Here is a 21,442-nt window from a genome sequence, read left to right on the forward strand (position 1 = left end):
CTTCCTCTGCTTCCTGCTCACACCATGGTCCTGGGACCAGGGCTGCAACTGTGGAAATAAGAAGCAAGGATAATGTCTAAGCAAGAAACTGTGTAACTATAGCTTTAAATCTTGATGTCAGAATTCCTAAGGACATAATGGAGTGGACGGTGCCTTCCCCTGTCTGGCAAAACTGGACTGACAGTCAACATAGCTGTATTGCACAGTGGTTGTGCCAGCCCACTCGTCTAGACCTATGCAGCCCTGACCTATAGGAATGGGAGTGGGCAGGAGGGAAGGCACTAGATTGAGTAGTATCATTGCAGGTCATGGGGACCAGCACAGATGTTGACCTTTATGTCTCCTTCAAGGTGAATGGGGATAACAAGGAGGAGGAGGAATGAGGGTAAAGGCACGAATAATGGGTCTTGCAATAAGAGGCATCCAACAGTACACAGGTGCCTCGAGAAACTCACTGCTCTGAGGAGAGGATAACATCTCTTAGCTCAATTATACCAGATGCCCAAAAGGGTGAAGCCTACATGTTGCCAAGCGCACTTGTGTTTTTGGGACCTGACCAGGCTGAACATAAGCCTGAGCACTTGAGTGGCACCACTATGGGAGATATGGCCATGTGATATGGTGATGAACAGAACATACTGCTAGTCACTGAGTGGGACTCTAGTCATGTGCCAGCATCTCCTGATTCTTGTTTTCAGGTTAGATATGCCACTGTAATGAGGCACACCAGGCTAATGAGACCAATTCAACCAGCATTTATCCATGAATCTCATGTTGATAGTGATATTGATGGAAGACTGAGTCAAGCCTCCTCAGGATGTAGTCCTGATGGAAAATGACTAGCCTGATGAAGTGGATTTAGCTAGCCATCAGCGTATTTCTATAGTGTTAAACGAATGAAACAAGGAGGCCATCTGACTGGCGTGGCTCTAATAACAAGGTGGCCTGTGTAGCAAAGCAAAATCTAAGCTTGTAAATGCCTCACAGTTACAAAACTGAAGCTACGGGACCACTGATCCCAAACAGGCAAGCAGGCTTGGTGTTATAGCCAATCAATAATTTTGTTACTTTAATTCTGTTTTTGCTCTCTAATAGCCTTTTCCTGAGCACATGTCCTTGGAGCACTCCTAACTACCACTGTATTCCTGCTTCCTGATCCAAAAGCAGGTGAACCTTGAATAACACGGGGGTTAGGAGCACTGACCCCATATAGTAGAAAATCCACATGTATCTTTTGATTCCCCCAACACTTTACTAATAGCTTGATTTTTACCAGAAGGCTTAAATGCTGACAGAAAGAGTTGATGAACTCACATGTTGTCTATGTACTACTATATGCTGTATTCTTAGAAAAAGGAGCTAGAGAGAAGAAAATGTCACTAAGAAAATCACAAGGTAGAGAAAATATATGTAGTTGTCCATATGGTCATGGAAAAGAATCCAAACATAGGCAGGAAGGCCGGACAGGGGTACCTGGGGTGGAATTGGCGAGCTCCAGGATGGCAGGTCTCACATCCTGGTGGCCTTGGCTTTCCCATGGCAGCTCCCAGGCTGGCCTGCAGAGGGTGGCAACAGCCTGGCGGGGCAGTACACCTGCCCCATCTGCTGGACACACACCACTTGCCATCAGCAGCTATGGCCACATGTGAGTGTGCAGGTCTCCTGGAGGCCATGGGGAGGGTCTGTACCCAGCCGGACAGGCCGTGGGAGGGCATGGTGAGGAGGAGAGACAGGAAGAGAACCATGTGTGTCTGGAGCTCTGGAAATGTTCTAGGCAGGTGATATATTTTCGAGGGGCCAGAAAAGTTTGTGTAGTGGAGTCCACTGGTCTGAATAAACTCATTCAGAGGAGAGGGAAAAGAAAGGGTCCAGGGAGGAATCCCAGGGAAGTACATTGTGAGGGGCATGGAGGGAGCAAAGGGCTCTCTGGGGAGAGTTTTGAATGAAGACTTGAAGGATAAGACAGTGCCTCTGGTGAAGAGCAGAGGGATACAGGACATTGCTGACTGCAGGACAACTGTGTCAGAGCCCTGAGGCAGAGGGACACCTCTTCTGGGGGAGGCACAGCAAAAAGGCCAGTGTGGCTGAGCAGGGCCAGGGGCCAGGGGTCTGCAGATGAGAACAGAGAGTCAGGGACCAGATCATGCCAGACACACCACAGCTTGGCCCCCTCATCAGGCTCACCTTGGGCTTTCACTAGAGGCAGCAGCTCTGTGCCCACATCTTGGGTGCCAAAGAAGTTTGTTTTCATGGTCACTTCTGCCTGAATATAGGAAAGTTGGATCCCCAGCCATTAAGGGTGGAGGAGAATAGATTAGTAAGGCGTAGTCATTTGAGAAAGTCCATGAAGGGATAGTAACTTTTTTTTTTTTTTTGCATGTGCAATCTGGTCAATTCTCAGTAATGTCTGGGTTAGTGAACAATATTGTCCCATTTTTTTTTCTGGTGAGTTGCAATTGTGTGGCTTTGTAAGTTAGCGTTATTTGGGGGAGGCTTTGAGAAGAGTGCACATGAGATTTGTGTGTGTCTTTGCCATTTTTTTTGTTTATTGCAAAATAAGTTAACATTTACCAAATGGCCCAGATCCAAACAAGAGAGAAGCAGAAATTTTGGTCAGGTCCCTGAGAGTCTGATCCATGGCGATGCTAAGGCCTTGTGGCTGGAAAGGCTTACCCTCCCTTTCTCTGTGCCTCCTGGCTGACCTCCTTCCCCAGGGAAGCCCTTCTAGGTCCCATAGGAGCTGTGGGGCCCACAGTAGTGGTTTAGGCATTTTCCCCAACCTACCCTGGGTGGTCCCTTAAGTGAGGTCTCCGGCCCTTAAGCATTCCTGTGTTCTTACACTTGAAGGCGATGCCTGCGTTGTTGACCAGCACGTCCAGGCCCCCGTACTCCTTGTGCAGGAAGTCATCCAGGGCAGGGATGCTCTGTATTTCGTCGATGTCCGGCAGGTGAAAGCGGGTGCTCAGGCCCTCAGCCTGGAGCTGCTGCACGGCTGCCTGACTCTAAGCCTCATCCCATGCCATGAGCACCACATCTCCAGAGAACTTCCATACAGGTCGGGCTCAAAAGTGAAGCTGGGGCCCTTTTTGGCCCTCATCACCAGAGCCTCTCAGGTGGCTGATGACTAGGCTGCATGCATGTCAAGCATGGTCCTCTGTGAGGCCATCTTTGTGGGCCACGCTTAGGGCTCATGGTACAGAAGACTGGCCACAGCCAGAGATGCCAGTAGAACTGTGTTCTAGGATCCAGCATTATAGATCCTAGAGTTCAAGCCCCTATCTCAATCCTTCCAACAAAGGAGGGACCAAATGTTCCAGAAAGTTCCTTATGGCACTGTACAGATCCATCCTTTCTGGGGCTGTACTCTGAGACCACCTAGTCCTTTTCCCTCTTTGGATCTCGATTCTGAGCCAAGCAATGGTTTGGGGAGTACTAATGTGTTTCCCCCCCAAAAAGGTGGTGGGTGATGGCTTAACAGAGCACTAGAGATTCTTGGGTTCAAGTGAAATATTTTAAGAGAATCTCAGAGGTAGAAAAAGAGAATTCAGTAGTTGTCTTGGGATGTGGCCTTCATCTACAAAATGGGAATGTTTGCTTTCCTCTAAAATACAGTGAAATTGTCTGTACGGAGAAATGGCTTCTGAGGATACAGATCCTCTTGCTTTCTTAAGGGAAAGAAACTTGCAAAAATCTTGGTCAGGTCCCTGAGAACCTGATCCATGGCAATGCCAAAGTGCTGTGGTTGGAAAGACATACCCTCCCAGAGGCTCCTGTTCCCTCTGTGCCTCCAGTCTGACCTCCTTCCCCAGGGAAGCCCTTCTAGGTCCCATAGGCGCTGTGGGCCCCACAGTAGTGGTCAGGCATCATCTCCAATCCACCCTGGGTGATCCCCTAATGGAGGTCCCCGGCCGTAAGTGTTCCCATGTTGTTACTCTTGAAGGTGATGCCTGCATTGTTGACCAACACGTTGAGGCTCCAGTACTTTTGCAGGAAGTTGCGCAGGGAACAGATGTTCTGCACGTCGTCGATCTCCAGCAGGTGGAAGCATGGGCTCAATCCTGGAGCTGCTGCCTGGCTGCCTGGCCCCACACCTTGTCCTGTGCCATAAGACCATGTCCCCAGAGTACTGCCTGGACAGGTTGTTCTGAAAGGTAAAGCTGAGGTCTTTTCTGGCTCTCGTCACCAGAGTCTCTCAGGTGGCTGATGACAAGGCTGCGTGCATGTCAAGTGTGGCCCTGTGTGATGAATAAATCCTTTGTGGGCCACACCTAGGGCTCGTGGTGCAGAGGCCTGGCCACAGCCAGAGATGCCAGTAGAACTGTGTTCTAGGATCCAGCACCAGTGTGGTTCCTGGAGCCCAAGGCCCCGGCTCAGTCCCTTCATCAATGGAGGGGCCAAATGTTCCAGAAGATTTTCTAATGACTAATACAAGGTCTGTCCCTAGTGGGGCTGCACCCTGAGCCCAACCAGGAGGACCCTGCCCTCTTAAGGTCACTCCTCTGTACACAGGGTAGCAAAGTGGGGGTGTCCACCATTCCCTCTCGGGCAGGCAGAACTGGGGACTGCTCAAGACAGCAAGGTCCTCCTGTGGCTGGCACCCTTCCATTTGTACAGATCATTTCCCCCTAGGATGCCCCCAGGAACATCTAGGCCAGTGTACACTGGGAGACTGTGGTTTGGTACATATGAGGAGCTCTTGGCTCTGGGGCTGGAGATCTGGCCGCCGCCAGTTTTCCCCCTCCTTTCACCTGGGAGAAGTGAGGCCTCCAGGGAACAAAGGCGTCTCAGGGCAAACAGCTTTACATGGATTCTGGCCTCTTGGCAAGGGGTGGGGTATCTCCGCTCAGACACAAACATCTGGTTATCAGTGCAGCAGGACCCTCCCCCAGAAGACCAGCTGGAAGAACAGGGGGAGAGCCAGTTTACTGATGGAGCACCACTACTCAGCTCCAAGGCTGGGGGGAAATAGTATATAGAACTTGAGGTTTGTTTTCTTTATGATTCATTTAACTTTCAGGTTAAAAATTGCCAATATTTTTATCCTTTTCTGCCTTAACTACAATATTTTATCAACTCTTCTTTTTTAAGATTTTTCCTTTATGACTTTCATAGTTTTACAATTACATGTCTTAGATATATGGTCCATTTTTGGAATCCTTTCCCCATATTCAATTTAATTTTTGTAAATGTATAAGTTATGTAGTATTTATTTCTCTTGTCTTGTTTTATAATTGTGCAAGTTAGTATCTTCTAACATATGGACCAAAAAAGACTCTGAACCAAGTGGAGCACTGTGTTGGCCCATTCTTTGAGGTTATGGTCTTTTTTCCTTCCCAATCCCCCCCCTCTTTTATCTTGTTTCTGTTTTCGGGGTTGCTATTGTGTCTTTATATAAGTTTTGCTGCTTTATATAAATTTGGAATCAAGAGAATCACCCTTTGGTCCACTCTGTGAGTCTATATATTCTGTCTCCCAACCACATCCTCCCCACCATTTTTAAATTTTTGTTTTTTAAAAAATTTTGTTTTTCACCGTTATGGTCTTTTTTTTCTTTTTCTTTTTCTTCTCTTTCTTTTACTTTCTCATCCCTGATTTCTTTGGAATTGTCTAGGGTGTATTTTACTTAGGTCATGGTTGATATATTTAAAAAAATTTTTTTTATTTATTTATGATAGTCACAGAGAGAGAGAGAGAGAGAGAGAGAGAGAGAGAGAAGCAGAGACATAGGCAGAGGGAGAAGCAGGCTCCATGCACCGGGAGCCCGACATGGGATTCGATCCCGGGTCTCCAGGATCGCGCCCTGGGCCAAAGGCAGGTGCTAAACCGCTGCGCCACCCAGGGATCCCCATGGTTGATATTTTTGACTCTGCTTGCTCCTTTAGTCCTTCTGCACTGGACAAAATGACTAACAGAAGAATTCACCACAAATGAAAGAACCAGAAGTAATTATCTCTGCCACAGACCTAATGGATATGTATTTATGTACCATGTCAGAGATACAATCCAGGAGTAGGATTATAGAAGTATTGTTGGCTCTTGAAAAAAGCATACTGACCAGATGGGCTTCATGGATATTTACACACCTCCCATCCTAATGCAACAATACACATTCTTCTCAAGTGCCCATGGAACTTTCTCCAGAATAGACCACACACTGTGTCACAAATCAGGTCTCAACATATAGCAAAAATTGGAATTATCTCTTGCATATTTTCAGACCACAATACTTTGAAACTAGAGCTCAATAACAAGAAGAAATTCGGAAGGAACTCAGACACTTGTAGTTAAAGAGAATCCTACTAAAAAAAGGAATGAGTCAGTCAGGAAATTAGAGAAGAATTAAAAAGATTCAGGGAAATTAACAAAAATGAAAGCACAGCTGTTCAAAATCTTTGGGATCCAGCAAAGGCCGTCCTAAGAGGGAAATACATTGCAATAAAGGCCTTCCTGAAAAATTGGAAAAATCTGAAATACACAAGCTAACCTTGCAACTAAAGGAACTGGAGATAGAACAGCAAATAAAGCCTATCCAAGCAGAAGAAGAGATAATAAAGATTAGAGCAGAACTCAATGAAATAGAGACCATAAAGAACTGTAAAACAGATCATCAAAAGCAGGAGCTGGTTCTTCAAGCATTAATAAGTTAGATTAATTCCTAGCCAGACTTACTGAAAGGATAAGAGAAGACTCTAATAAAATCATGATCAAAAGAGGAGAGATCATAACCAATACCAAGGAAATAGAAACTATTTTAAAAAATGTATTACGAGCAAGTCTATGCCAAGAAGTTAGGCAAACTGGGGAAATGGATGCATTCCTGGAAACCTACGCATAACCAGAGTCAAACCAGGAAGAAATAGAAAACCTGAACGTGCCAATCACCAGCAAGGAAATTGAATCAGTCATCAAATACCTCCCAAGAAACAAAAGTTCAGGGCCAGATGGCTTCCCAGGGAATTCTGCCAAACATTTCAAGAAGAAATAATATTTATTCTACTAAAGCTGTTTTGAAGGATAGAAATGGAGGGAATACTTCCAAAGTCATTCTATGAGGCCAGCATTACCTTGATCCCAAAACCAAAGACCCCACCAAAAAGGAGAATTTACAGACTAATATCTCGGATGAACATGGATGCAAAAATTCTCACCAAGATACTAGTCAATAGGATCCAACAGTACATTAAGAAGACTATTCACCACAACCAAGTGGGATTTATTTCAAGGATACAAGGGCGGTTCAACATTCATAAGACAATCAAGGTGATAGACCATGTCAATAAAAGAAAAGCCAAGAACAATAAGATCCTCTAGATGCAGAGAAAGCATTTGAGAAAATAGAGCATCCCTTCCTGATTAAAATTCTTCAAAGAGTAGGGATATAGGGAGTATTTCTCAATACCATAAAGGCCATGCATGAAAAGCTCCCAGCGAATATCATTGTCAATGGGGAAAAACTAGATCCTTTCCCCTAAGATCAGGAACGAGAAAGGGATGTCCACACTCACACTGCTTCTCAAATAATACTATAAGTCCTAGCCTCAGCAATCAGACAACAAAAGGAAATAAAAGGCATTCAAATTATCACAGAAGAAGTCAAACTCCTCCTCTTCACGGATGACATGGTTCTCTATGTAGAAAACCCAGAGGACTCCACCCCAAGATTGCTACAACTCATACAGCAGCAATTCAGCAATGTGGCAGGACACAAAACCAACATGCAGAAATCAGTGGCATTTCTATACACTAACAATGAGACTGAAGGAAGAGAAAAGAAGGGATCTGTCCCCTTTACAATTACACCCAAAACCAGAAGATAGGAATAAACCTAACCAAAGAAGTAAAGGATCTATACTCTACAAGCTACAGACGACTTCTGAAAGAAATTGAGGAAGACATAAAGAGATGGAAAAACATCCCATGCTCTTAGAGCAGAAGAATAAATATTGTGAAAATGTCTATGCCTCCCAGAGCAATTTACGCATTCAATGCATTCCTATATATAAATAAAAATTAAAAAAAATAAAAAATTGCTGGCACAGGAGAAGTGCTTCTGAGGACACAGAACCTCTTAATTTCTTTGAAGAAACTCAAGAGGGAGAAGTAGAGATTCGGTCCTTGCTGAGACTTGGCTGTAGGCAGGGCTCTCCCTCTGTGTGATTCCAGGGGTCCCCGAGTGCAGCAGATGTTTATGAAGCTCACTGTGGGTGAAGGTATTGATTGGATGTTTTATTTGATGGTTACATTATCCAGTGTATGATAAAATGCGTAATCTTTTGTTTCATTTAAAGACATATTTAACAAGTGTTATGTATAATAAGTGCTTTTAAAATTTTATTTATCTACTTAACAAATTATTTTATTTATTTATTTGAAAGTGAAAGAGAGAGAGAGAGAGAGAGAGCAAGCAGAAGCAGGACAATGGACAGAGGTAGAGGGAGAAGCAGGCTCCCGACTGAGAAGGGAAACCAATGTGGGGCTCCATACCAGGACTCCGAGAACATGTCCTGAGCTGAATGCAGAAGCTTAACTGATGAGCCACCCAGGGGCTCCAGAGTGCTATTTTTAATAACTGACTTATTTATTCATTTATTTATTTAGAAAGAGACACAGGAGTGTGGGCTGGGAAGGGGCATTCAGATTGGGTGAGAGATAATTTCAAGCAGATTCTCCACTGAGCTGGAGCCATCTCGGCTTGATTTTAGAATCCCCATACCATGAAATTAGCTCAAATGAAGGTCTGACACTTAACCAACTGAGATCCCCAGGTGCTCCTAATTACGTGTTATTTTTAAAGTATCAAGGAAAAAAGATCTTTCCAATACTGACTTTCTGTTCAAGCTAGAAGGAGAGATGGTATTTCTTTGTCCTAGACATTGAAACTCTTCATAGGTTAGTTGAGAAAAGCCAAATAACAGAGAGAAAATTAATAGCCCCTTCAAAGGGAGAATCTTCTAAAGCATGGACCCTACCCTTTCTTGCATGGGCCTTCAGGTTTCATTTCTGACAGAAGACCCCTGGTGAAGAGTGAAAATAGTCATGAGAGGAGAGGAGTCTGTACAACCTGGATGCTTCTGTGTGGAGGTGGAGGGGGCCGGGGATGTGGAGGTGGTGGGCATTCATGGAGCCTATGGGGAGCCAGGTTTGGGGCAGGGCAGAAGTTTCCCTTTGGGGCTGCGGATATCTCGGGTCCCACTACAGGAACTCATGGTGGAGGACACTTAGCACCATCACTGTTTTCAGCCTGTCTCCCTGCAGGAGTTCACTTCCTCTTCACAGGAATCCTATGACGGTTCCCCCATTGGACACTTGAGGAGACTGACATACAGCAACATGCAGGATTTTGCTTAAGGTCATCCAGTAAGGCGGCAGAGCCAGGGCCTTTTGTTTCCCAGGTGTTTGTGTTGAGAGCTTTCAAAGAGGAAAGAGGAAAGAAAAGTATTGTGGACACTCATGTATTCACCAAGGTAGGCTCCACAATGATGACAACTTTACTATTAGAATGTGTTTACCTTCTGTCGGTATTTTGCTGAACCATGTTCATGTTACCGCTCGGTGACCCTTTGTCTGTACGTGAGTAACACATTCACCTTGAGGAGATTTGACAATAATTCTTTCATATCCATTGATACCGATCCATATTCACTTTTCCTCTTTGTCTCAAGTAGTCTTGTGTTGGTTTTTTTTAAGGTAGATTTTTATTTATTTATTCATGAGTTACACACACACACACACACACACACACACAGAGAGAGAGAGAGAGAGAGAGAGAGAGAGAGAGAGACATAGGCAGAGGGAGAAGCAGGCTCTCTGCAGGGAACCTGATGCAAGACCACATCCCAGGACTCAGGGATCACGACCTGAGCCAAAGACACAACTGACCACCCAGGTGCCCCTGTCTCAGATAGTCTTATGGATGTGTCATAAGCACCCACTCCCATTTCACACTGGACAATTGCTTTTTTACCCAGTGATTTTGATATTTATAGAGTCCAGAGGAGATATCTAACATTCATGGGGTTGTCCATGTCAAAGTAGAAGGCTGCTAAAGTATGCTGGCAAGGGAAACCCAGCCCAGTTCATGGGTTTATACATCACCCATGGTGAGGTTCAGCTATAACAGCAGATTTGAGTAGGTCCAACAGAGACCACTGGCATGCAAATAAGAAAATACTCATTTTCTGGCTCTTCACTGATGTTTACCAAGCTTGAGTTTAACTGTCCCTTCTCTTGACCTAGTTCAGTGTCTGTTAGAGTTTCAGGCTGGTTGCATGAAACAATCTGCACACATAGCACATTGACTTAGAGTTGTTTATTCGCATGTAATGTTCATTTATTATTGTCATCAATTCCATTTTTTTCTTCTATATCACAGAAGAAATCACAGAAACTTCACAGAATTAGTAGGGCAATTCAGCGTGGGTCCTCAATAGCAATAGTGATTCCCTCAACCCTCTTTTATTTTTTTTTTATAAGAATATTGCTGACAGGATAGCAGTCTTTTTGGTCAGTCATGAGGAGATTATAGTAAGGAACCATGAAGGGAACTGAAAGGGGAGTCCCCATTGTTCAACTTTCTTTTCCATAACAAACTCGCCATGAGGCCCCTCAGCATCTGAGGGCAAAAGGGCTAAGTAGACAGGGGTCTCTGCTCCTTCTTCTGGGCTTTTGATGGCATCTGCTCCACCCATGTCTGTTCTCACCCACCCAGGGCAGCAGGCATTCAGGAGGATCTTGTCATCTCTCCTCTGCTCACTCAGTTTCCTGGCATGGATTCTGGACAGAATGGTAACAGCCATTTTTGACACTCCATAGGCTGCTATTTTGATATCAGGCCAGCCCTCCTTCTTGTGCACTCCATTCTTTACGTCTTCCAGAAACTTGTTCATGAGAATCCCCAGCTCCTCCTCTGTGATGGCCTCACTTGTAAACTTGTGTTGCAGTTCTGGGCTGCACTGTTTAAGTGCTAGAAAGCTCGTTATGCTAGACACATTCACCACTCTGCCTAAAAAACAACACAAAGAGTCACAAAGAATGGCATGCATTAGAATGATGAATACCAATATTGCTAGTATTTTGTCCATTTGGGAGACAATTTCTAGTTTGCTATGAGGGTTAATGAAGACTGCCTCTCTAACTCAAGGACATGCTGCAGTCTTGAACCTTGTTTTACCCATAATGTCTCAGATGATGTGACAGAAATGATCTAAAGGGACTGAGTAGTGCCCAGATGTTCCACAAAGAAGAGAGAGTGCCCTATACAGGAACATGGCAAGTACAGTGTAAGACGGCACTCCCTGCCATCCCGGGTAGAGAGCAACTTTTCCTCATAGGTCCCCTCTGGGACTGCCTGGAGACCTTATTATAGTCAATTGAGCAGTGCTCTATGAACAAGTGTTTAGTAGCTCACAATCAGCTTCTGAGTTTAAAGATGGCCTTTTGAAGGTGAACAGACTATGTTGGGATAAGTTGCTTTTCACTGTGCTGTGTCCAGCTAAAAGCAAATCACCTCAGTGGGCTGAGTTGCATGATGTTTTCTCTAGGTTTGGTATTTCATCTTCTCAGGAGCAGTGACAAAGTGCCTCGCCGTATGGTCATGGAAAGGGGCAGTGGAAAAGTGACATGTTGTAAAGAGATGCTCTAAAAAGAAATGAGGTCCATGCTACACCATGGATGAACCTTGATTACATCATTGAAATAAAGAAGCCAGTCACAAGAGACCACTCATTATATGATTCTCCATATATGGGATGTCCAGGGGAAAAAAAAGTAGGGACAGAAAGTAGATTGGTGGTTGCTTGGGCAAGGGGGTATGGGGAACAGAGGGCTCATAGATAAGGGTCCAGAAACTGTTGGGGTGATGACAATGTGCTAATCTTGACTCAGTGATGGTTCCACTACACTGCTCAATTGCTAAAATCTACTGAGTTGGATTCCTGAAATGGGTGAAGTGTACGATAGGTGAATCTCAATAAAGCTGTTAGAAGTGTAAAGCACTGACATATTTCTCACTAACTCTTTTCTGAAAATGTAGTAGTATTTAAACAATGAACTTAATAGACATCTATAAGTAATTCATTTCATATTTTTACATTTATTTATTTAAAATTTATTTATTTAGGGAGAGTGAGAGTTCATGAGCTGGCGTTAGCAAGTGGGAGATGTGAAAAGATGAGTGTCCAAAGAAGAGGGAGAGGAATAGAGAGAATCCCAAATAGACTCCCCTCAGATTGCAGAGCCTGACCCAGGGCTCCATCACATAACCCTGAGATCATGACCTGAGTCAGGTGATACCAAGAGTCAGTAATGTACTGACTTAATGGACTGACTGGCTTAATGGACCGAGCCAGTTCCACCCAGGAACCCCTATTTTTATATTTAAATGAGTCTTTTTATCATCATAGAAAGGTCATGAGATCACACCTACAGTGGGAGATCAAGAAAATTAGGAAACTTTTCTTTTCTTAATATAAATATCCTGGAACGAAAGTCATTGGCACTTAAATCTGAGTTTCCTCCCACTAAGGAATGGCAGGGCCAAAAAAAGTTCAGTGGAAGAGATGATGCATGGATGGCACTCTGACTCTTATAGAGAGAAATTGAGAGAAAATTAAGTTGAGAGAAAATGAAAAGGACCTGTAGAAACTATATTCTTCATGTATCAGTCTTCTAAGACAAACACCTTTTACAGAGGGGTCTTTTACTCCGGTACTTTATTTCATCAAGAACATGTTAAGTGTAACATAAATGGGACCTGTTTGTTAAATGTTTTCATGAGTACTGCTGAAAACTAGAGAATACTTATGGAAGAAACCAAAGAAGACAGAACGAAATGGGAAAACTTTCATGCTCAGGTTTGGAAGAACATATATTGTTAAAATGTCTGCACTACCCAAGGAATCGATATATTCAATGATTTCCCTATCAAAATAATACCAGATTTTTCATAGAGCTAGAAGAAACAATCCTAAAATTTGCATGGAACCAGAAAAGATCACGAATAGCCAAAGTAATGCTGAAAAAAGGAAATCAAAGCAGGAGGCATCAGCATTCTGGACTTCAAACTATATTGTAAAGCTGTAGTCATCGAGCAGTATGGCACAGGCACAGAACTGGACACACAGATCAATGGAACAGAAGATAACCCAGAAATGGATCCACAAGTGTATGTCAACTAATCTTCAACAAAACAGGAAATAATATCCAATGGAAATAAGGGAGTTTCTTCAATAAATGGTATTGGGACACCTGGACAGCCACATGCAGAAGAATGAAACTGGACCACTTTCCTACACCATACACAAAAATAAAGTAAAAAAGGATGAAAGACCCTCATTTGATATTGGAAATCCTCCATATCCTAGAGGAGAAAGTTGGCAGCAACCTTTTTGACCTGAGCCATAGTAACTTCTTACTGGATATATCTCCTGAGGCAGGGGAAACAAAGCAAACATGACCTTTTGGAACCTCATCAAGATAAAACTTTCACACATCAAAGGAAACAATAAAAAAAACTAAAAGGAGGGTACCCGGGTGGCTCAGCGGGTTAGCCCCTGCCTCCCGCCCAGGGCGTGATCCTGGGGTCCTGGGATCAAGTCCCACATCATGCTCCTTACATGGAGCCTGCTTCTTCCTCTGCCTGTGTCTTTGCCTCTCTCTGTGTCTCTCATGAATAAATAAATAAAATCTTTAAAAAAAAAAACCTAAAAGGCAATGACGGGGCAGGGAAAGATATGTGCAAATGACATATCTGATAAAGGGTTAGTATCTAAAATCTAGAGAGACCCTATTAAACTCCACACCCAAAAAACACATATGTTCATAAAATAGGCAGAGATGTGAAAAGATGACTTTCCAGAGAAGATATCCAGATGGCTAATAGATACATGAAAAGATGCTCAACATCACTCATCATCAGTGAAATATAAATCAAAACCACAATGAGATACCACCTCATATCTGTATGGAATTCTAAAATTAACCACTCATGAGACCACAGATGTTGTCATTGATGGGGAGAGGGCGTGACCTCTTTTGCACTGCTGCTGGGAATGCAAACTGGTGCAGACACTCTAGGAAACAGTATGGAGGTTCATTAAAATGTTAACAATAGAGCCACCTTATGAACCAGCAATAGCGCTACTAGGTATTTATCCAAAGGATACAGGCATAGTGATTCAAAGGGGCACATGTATCCAAATGCTTAGAGTAGCACTATTAACAATAGCAAAATTATTGACACAGCCCAAGTGTCTATCAATTGATGCATGGATAAAGAGAATGTGATATATATACATATATAATGGAATATTACTCAGTTATCAAAAGGAATGGAAACCTGCCATTTGCAACAACATGGATGGAGCTAGAGTGTATTATGCTAAACCAAATGAGTCAGCCAGAGAAATACAAATATCGTATGATTTCACTATGTGGAATTTAAGACACATATGAACATAGGGGAAGGAAAGGAAAAATAAAATATGATGAAAAAAGAGAGGGAGGCAGAGCATAAGAGACCGTTAATTGTAGAAACAAACTGAGGGTTGCTGGAGGGCAGGACGGTGGAAGGTGGGCTCAATGAGGGATGGGCATTAAGGAGGGCAATTGTTGGGAAGAGCCCTGGTTGTTATATGTAACTGATGAAACATGGAATCCTATTCCTGAAACCAATTCTACACTAATGTGAAATAAATTTTTAAAAAGTTTAGTGAGTACTTCTCAAATATATATTACTTATAACTAGTTAAATTTCCTTCAGGGGCATCTGGGTGGCTTAGTAAGTGAAGCTTCTACCTTCGGCTCAGGTCATGATCCTGGGCTTCTGGGCTTAAGCCCTGCATGGGGCTCCCTGCTCAGCAGGGAGTCTACTCCTCTCTCTCCCTATGCCCTTCCCCCTGCTCCTGCTCCTGTGTTCACTCATGCTTTCTTTCTTTCTCTCTGTCTCTCTCTCTCTCTCACTTTCTTTTTTTTTTTTTTGTTTATTTTTATTTATTTATTTTTTAAAGATTTTATTTTTTTAATTAATTTTTATTGGTGTTCAATTTACCAACATACAGAAAAACACCCAGTGCTCATCCCGTCAAGTGTCCACCTCAGTGCCCGTCACCCCTTCCCCTCCAACACCCGCCCTCCTCCCCTTCCACCCCCCCTAGTTCGTTTCCCCGAGTTAGGAGTCTTTATGTTCTGTTTCCCATCCTGATATTTCCCAACATTTCTTCTCCCTTCCTTTATATTCCCTTTCACTATTATTCATATTCCCCAAATGAATGAGAACATACACTGTTTGTCCTTCTCCGATTGACTTATTTCACTCAGCATAATACCCTCCAGTTCCATCCACGTTGAAGCAAATGGTGGGTATTTGTCGTTTCTAATTGCTGAGTAATATTCCATCGTATACATAAACCACATCTTCTTTATCCATTCATCTTTCGATGGACACCGAGGCTCCTTCCACAGTTTGGCTATTGTGGCCATTGCTGATAGAAACATCGGGGTGCAGGTGTCCCGGCGTTTCATTGCATCTGAATCTTTGGGGTAAATCCCCAACAGTGCAATTGCTGGGTCGTAGGGCAGGTCTATTTTTAACTCTTTGAGGAACAAATTACCTAGAACTCTCTCTCACTTTCTAACTCTCTCTTAAATAGATAAAATCCTCAAAGAATTTATTTAAAAAAAATATTACCTGCCTTTTTCACAATTGAAATAATACATATTCATGATTCAAAATTGCAAAACATAGAAGTGTGTGCAATAAAGGGCAGGACAAAGGGAAGACAAGGCCCGAGGAAGCCACACGGGGTAACTGGTATACCAGAAAGGCAGCCGTCTTTACTCACAGGGGCTCAGGACCATTTCCTTACATACCTGTAGCATTGACAGCAGAAGGAGAAACTCTACTAAATTTCCATAGGCTGTTTGTAATGAAGTGATGGCATCTTTTCTATTCTGTGTTGTCTGTCTCAGGGGGTCTAGGATTAGCTGTGAAAATACTGACCTGTGTAATGAAGTCTGACGGGCAGTAGAATGGTTTTGTAGGTAAATTGCTAGATGTGGGTGCCTCTGCTAGTCCCTCTTCCCCAGGCCTGTCCACCCACTGACCACATCCCCAAGGGGGCAGGGTGGCCACCTGGGGGCTCCTCATAGGAATGAATGAGACTGTAGATCCTTGTGGTCTGACAGCTCAGGACAGGAAACACAGGTGCAGGAACTTGTGGAGCTTCCATAGCAAAGACTCTGATGTAAACGTTTTTGTCGTCAAGTGTATTCGTGGCTTTCAAGGGTCATTTTAGTGACTCTGAACTGGAATACACATGGCAGGCATATGGGCTAGGAAGTGTATGGGCCATCCCAAAGTCCTTGTGCAAAGGGTATGTGAGTGCATTTGAGTGTGTGAGATGTGGGTGAGTGTGTGAGAGACAGGGACTGTATGTGAATGTGAGTGTGACTGTATGAGTGTGTGACAGTGTATGTGACGTAGTGTGTAACACAGTTTAGACATCTTCTCCTCTGGGGTCACCACTTCAAGTGTATTTCTTGATATTCAAGCCTTTTCAAGGGGCATTAAGTCCACAGCCAATTCCCATGACCTTTTATGATTCAACATTCATCATTTTCCCTTGAGGATTCATCTTCTTTCATATCAAGGTTAGCAGTATTAAGTGTCTGGAGTGATAAGGGATTTTTCACAGAAACTTCAGGGTTTTAAATGTGCCTCCAGTGGTTTTCCATGAGGTGCCTGAGGGCCTGCAGTGAGGAAGACCTTGGTCCCAATCAGCAGAGTCCTTTGATTTTCTGTTTGTTTTGCATTATTGGATAAGGCTTCATTTTGGAAAGGTGCTCCAGTGGCAAATATTTGAGGTGCTTGTGTAGTTTGAAGAATCATTAGTTAGGATGCCACATGACATCAGTCTGCAATCAGTTCTGCTTGTGTCCTTGAGAGCCATTATTCTTCCATTTCTGAATGGGGATAATATATAAATATTCCATCTAGCCACCAATCCTTTCAAGGAAAACAGTATGTCAGTGTGTGTGTGTGTGTGTGTGTGTGTGTGTGTGTGTAAGAGTGAGAGAGAGAGAGTTACCTTTTATACTAGATCTTCTCAAATGAAGATTATGAATCCTTTTGATAAGGTTTCCTTTGTAAGGGTAGCCTTACAAGTCTGTATTTTCTCCTAATACTTTAGCTAATATCTGATGAACAGGAGTTTTCAAATTTCAAACTTTTGCTCACTTCCTTCAACATGGGTATACCTTAACATTTTTTAAAAATAAGTACATATCGATTAAAAGAGAAAAAAAGAAGAATAGAAGTTTAGCACTTTAAAGAGAGGATCATTCAAATGATTCAAAGGAATATGAATTCAAGGGAATGGGAGGGAAAAGCAATGGATGTGGGAAGGGATGTTCATGGCCTAGATACCGATTGCCTGGTTAAGATCGGTGGTGGCCACCTGGTTGGGTAGATTCTTATCTTTTTTTAATGGCTAAATTATTTCTGTAAAACTCTTTTTGAAGAAAGGATTAAAAATATTAAATAACAGCACCTCCTATTCCTCAATGTCTTTAATGTCACAATTCTCTTTAGTTTCCTCTTTCACGCCAAAAAAACAGAGCCAATAGAGCAGAAACCGGTCCTTGGAATTTGTTCTGTAACCACAGAGATCCGGTGAAGTCATTCAAGACTGTTCTTTGTATCCTAGTTTCTGCAATATGGGAGAGGAGGGACAATATTTGCTTTTGGTTATCCTAGCTAAGATTTCTCTCAAACAGGATCTCCAAAGAGGGTAAAGTCTTGGTCACAGGAAACACTGTGGCTGCCATCCCCCCAAATAAGGGAAGAAGTCTCCTCTTGCAATAGGCAAGAAAACCCTACTTTCACAAGGAGAATAGAGCTTGCCTGTCCATGTCCATGCAGTCTAGTTTCCCCGAGGCAAGATCAGTAGAGTTTGATTAGAACCTGCCTTAGCAAATCCAGGAGAGCACTCACTCCTCATTCTGGTCCAAGGCCAACAAGGCAGCAATAGCCAACACTGTTGAGGTAAGTGAGATCCAAACTCAGCCAGAAGTCATTTTGCCTTCTAAGGGGGAACGCCTGTATGATGTGTGGGGGTGGCACAAGTAAATTCATCCCACCTTCAAGGTTTGTGGTGAGTAAAGGAGACAGGTGACCTCTGAGAGCTGCCCTGCCACATGCCAGTGAAGGGAGTGTAGAAAGAAGTACGAGAACTTTCCAGGACAGAAGAGGAATTGGGGGCAGAACGGGGAGTCTAATGTACCTGCATGTACTCTTTTCAAGGGAGACATCCTAATCATTCTAAAAGTATCAGCTTATCTTAATTAGTGTAGCACATGGGTGGTGGCTCCCCCATCACATTCACATGGGGTAGGGATTACAGTAGTTTACAACCACGGAATGATGGCAGTCTGTCTTGTGCAGAGCATTGCAGAAAGTGAAGGGGAATCCATGGGCCTGGTCTTTGGCAGGTCTGATGACAGAGATCCCTACAAATGATGCTCAGAGCTTGGGCTGTGCTCCTGAAGAAATTTTGGGAGACAGTGAGCACCCAGAAGGCACAGAGAATGACCTCAGAATAAAAGACTCAGAAGTAGGGTCTCTTAGGAAATTTGGAATGATCCAGAAATGATAGCTGAGTATCTGTTGTAGAACTGGGATGGAGGAGAGGCCTGCAGAAAAATGCAGAGGACAAAACCCATAGGACCACTCTTAAGACCTGGTCCCTGATAATCAGGAGCTGGGCACAGTGACCACATTATTCATGATTGGTGGATTGTGGGCTATGTGAGCAGGATGTTTTTGAAAATGATAAGTGCTGTGATAAGGTAGATGTTTAAATGAGGGAGAGTTGAGGGCTGGAGGGGCAGGATTTGGGCTTGGAAGTATGTGTGTGTGGAGCTCTGGGAGTGTTCTAGGCAGGTGACAGATGTTGGCGGGGGACAGAGACATTTGGATAGCAGAGTCCATTGGTCTGAATAAAATCTGTCAGAGAGAGGGAGAGGGAGAAGAAAGGGTCCAGAGAGGAATCCCAGGGAAGTGCATTGTGAGGGGCATGGAGGAAGCAAAGGGCTTCTCTGAGGAGAGTTTTGAATGAAGACTTGAAGGATAGGACAGTCAGTGCCTCTAGCGGAAGAGTAGAGGGATAGAGGACACTGCTGACTGCAGGGCAAGTGTGTCAGAGTCCTGAGGCAGAGGGACACCTCTCCCGGGCAAGGAGGCCAGGCCCTGGCTGAGCAGGGCCAGGGTCTTCTGGATGAGGCCAGAGAGGCAGAGGCCAGATCATGCCAGAAACAGCACAGCTTGGGCCCTTCATCAGGCTCACTTGGGGTTTCACTAGAGGCAGCAGTTCTGTGCATATATCTCGGGTGCCAAAGAAGTTTGTCTTCAGGGTTACTTCTGTTTGAATATGTAGGGGTGTGGGATTATGACCTATTAGGGGAGAAGCAGAGAAGATTAATAAATAGTAGCCATCTGGGAGGACTCCAGGATATGACAAATACCTTCTTTTAGTTTTCGTGTTCATTCTATTGAAATCTCAGCAACGTCTGGGTTAGTGGACTATATGGTCTCAAGGTGGTTTATCGGTTGTGCTGATGCCGTGTAGCTGTGTAAGCTGGCATCATTTGGGGAGGCTAGGGACGTGTGCACAATGGGATTTCTGTTTACCTCTGTTTGCAATTTGTTGTTTCTTACAAAATAGGTTAAGTATTCACCAAATGGCTCAGATCCAAACTGAGAAAAAAAAAAAAAAAACAACACCCAAATAACTAGGTCAGGTCCCGTATTTTTCCACGGGGATACCAAGGCACTGTGGCTATAAGACTTACCCCGCAGAAGCTTCTGTCTCTCTGTGCCTGCAGTCTGACCTCCCTCCCCAGGGAAGCCCTTCTAGACCCCATAGTAGTGGCTCAGGCATCATCCCCAACCCACTCTGTGTGGTTCCCTAACAGAGATCCCCTGCCCTAAGTGTTCCCATGTTCTTACACTTGAAGGTGATGCCTGCATTGTTGACCAGTACATCCAGGCCTCCAAACTCCTCCCACAGGAAGTCACGCAGGGTGTGGATGCTCTGCAGGTTGTCAATGGCCAGCAGGTGGAAGTGCAGGCTCAGGCCCTCAGCTTTGAGATGCTGCCTGGCTGCCTGTCCCTGTGCCTCGTCTCTCACAGTGAGCACCATGTCCCCAGGGAAATTCCGGCACAGGTCCCTTGAGATGGCGAAGTCAAGGCTCTTGTAGCTCCAGTCACTACCGCCTCATGGGGTATGACGACATGGTTGCATGGAGTGCAAGCACCAGCCTGTGTGGTGAATGATGCTTTGGCCACGCGGAGGGAGGTGGTGTTCCAGAGCCTTGGCCACAGTCAAGAGATGCCAGTAGAAATGTGTCTGTTATCAAGCAGTAGGCTCCTAGAGGAGCTTCAGTCCCTCCATCAAAGGAGGAGCCAAATGTTCCAGATTTCCTAATGACCTGTACAAGGTATGTCTCCTGTGAACCCTGAACACAAACAGGACTCTGCCCTCTTAGGGTCACTTTTCTGAACCCAGATATGGTTCAGGTTGGACTGACATGTTCCCCAAAAGAAAGGTGGTTCGTGATGGAGTATAGGGAGCTAGAGAATCATGGTAGTTGAACTAAATTTTGGGAAAACCTCAACAGAAAAAAAAAAGGAGTATTGGATATTTTCTTGGGAAGAGTCCTCCCTCTGTAGAATGGGAATCTTGGGGTTCTTCTAAGATGCAGTGAAATTGCTGGCACAGGGGAAGTGCTTCTCAGGACCCGGAACCCTTACTTTCTCAGGAGAAACTTAGGAGGGCGAAAGAGGATTGGGTCCCGTGCTCATACTTGGGTGGGGGCAGGGTTCCCCCTCTGGGTGATTCCAGGGGTCCTCAAGTGGGACAGGATGTCTATGAATCTATGGGCCAAGGTATATCAATTAGATGTTTAATGGTTACATAACTCCATTTCCCTAAAGTGCCTATTTTTTGTTTAAGGTCACAATTAAAAAGTGTTCTATATAATTCAATGTTAAGGTATAAAGAAAGATCTTTGTGGCACCAGAGTTATTTTTGGAAATTGGTAGTAGGATACTATGGTTTTTTCCTATGCATTAATATTCCTCATATGTCCATTTACAAATGAAAAATAATGGTAATTTTTCAGTTCTTTTGATGTGAAAAAGTGAAATACTTTTAACATAAGGACCCTAACCTTGCTTTCAGGGTGTATCACCTATGGTTTGGGTAAGCCTAAAAATCCCTGTGAAGAGTAAAGAGTAATCAGTAGAGTACAGGCATCTTTGCAACATTCATGCTCTTGTGAAGGGAAGCATGTGGGGGATGTTCAGTCAGCCCCACAGGGATACCAAGGGCTTAGATGGGACAGTAAGAATCTTTGGTCACACCGGTGTCTTGGGCCCCACTCCCAG

The 21,442-nt window shown here is 44.0% G+C and overlaps 1 protein-coding gene across 1 annotated transcript; it reads right to left on the minus strand.

The window, feature by feature from the left end:
• Window positions 1–10,294: 10,294 nt before the first annotated feature.
• LOC121479478 (carbonyl reductase [NADPH] 1-like) lies at window positions 10,295–19,677 on the minus strand. Its single transcript, XM_041735109.1, has 2 exons — window positions 19,340–19,677; window positions 10,295–11,002 (listed from the first exon to the last, which is right to left on the minus strand). Exons 1-2 carry the CDS (start codon window positions 19,539–19,541, stop codon window positions 10,509–10,511), a joined length of 696 nt encoding a protein of 231 aa, XP_041591043.1. The 5' UTR covers window positions 19,542–19,677; the 3' UTR covers window positions 10,295–10,508.
• Between the last annotated feature and the right edge of the window lie 1,765 nt (window positions 19,678–21,442).

The sequence above is a fragment of the Vulpes lagopus genome, chromosome 20 (genome assembly GCF_018345385.1).
Source record: "Vulpes lagopus strain Blue_001 chromosome 20, ASM1834538v1, whole genome shotgun sequence".
Classification (NCBI taxonomy): Eukaryota; Metazoa; Chordata; class Mammalia; order Carnivora; family Canidae; genus Vulpes; species Vulpes lagopus.

What these genes read in the sequence shown, in the direction of transcription:
- LOC121479478 (XM_041735109.1), bottom strand. Translation starts at nt 19,541, where the DNA reads ATGAACACGAAAACTAAAAGAAGGTATTTGTCATATCCTGGAGTCCTC. An exon ending in GCCTCTAGTGAAACCCCAAG is followed by an intron (nt 11,003 to 19,339) that starts TGAGCCTGATGA and finishes GTTGTTTTTTAG; the next exon opens with GCAGAGTGGTGAATGTGTCT.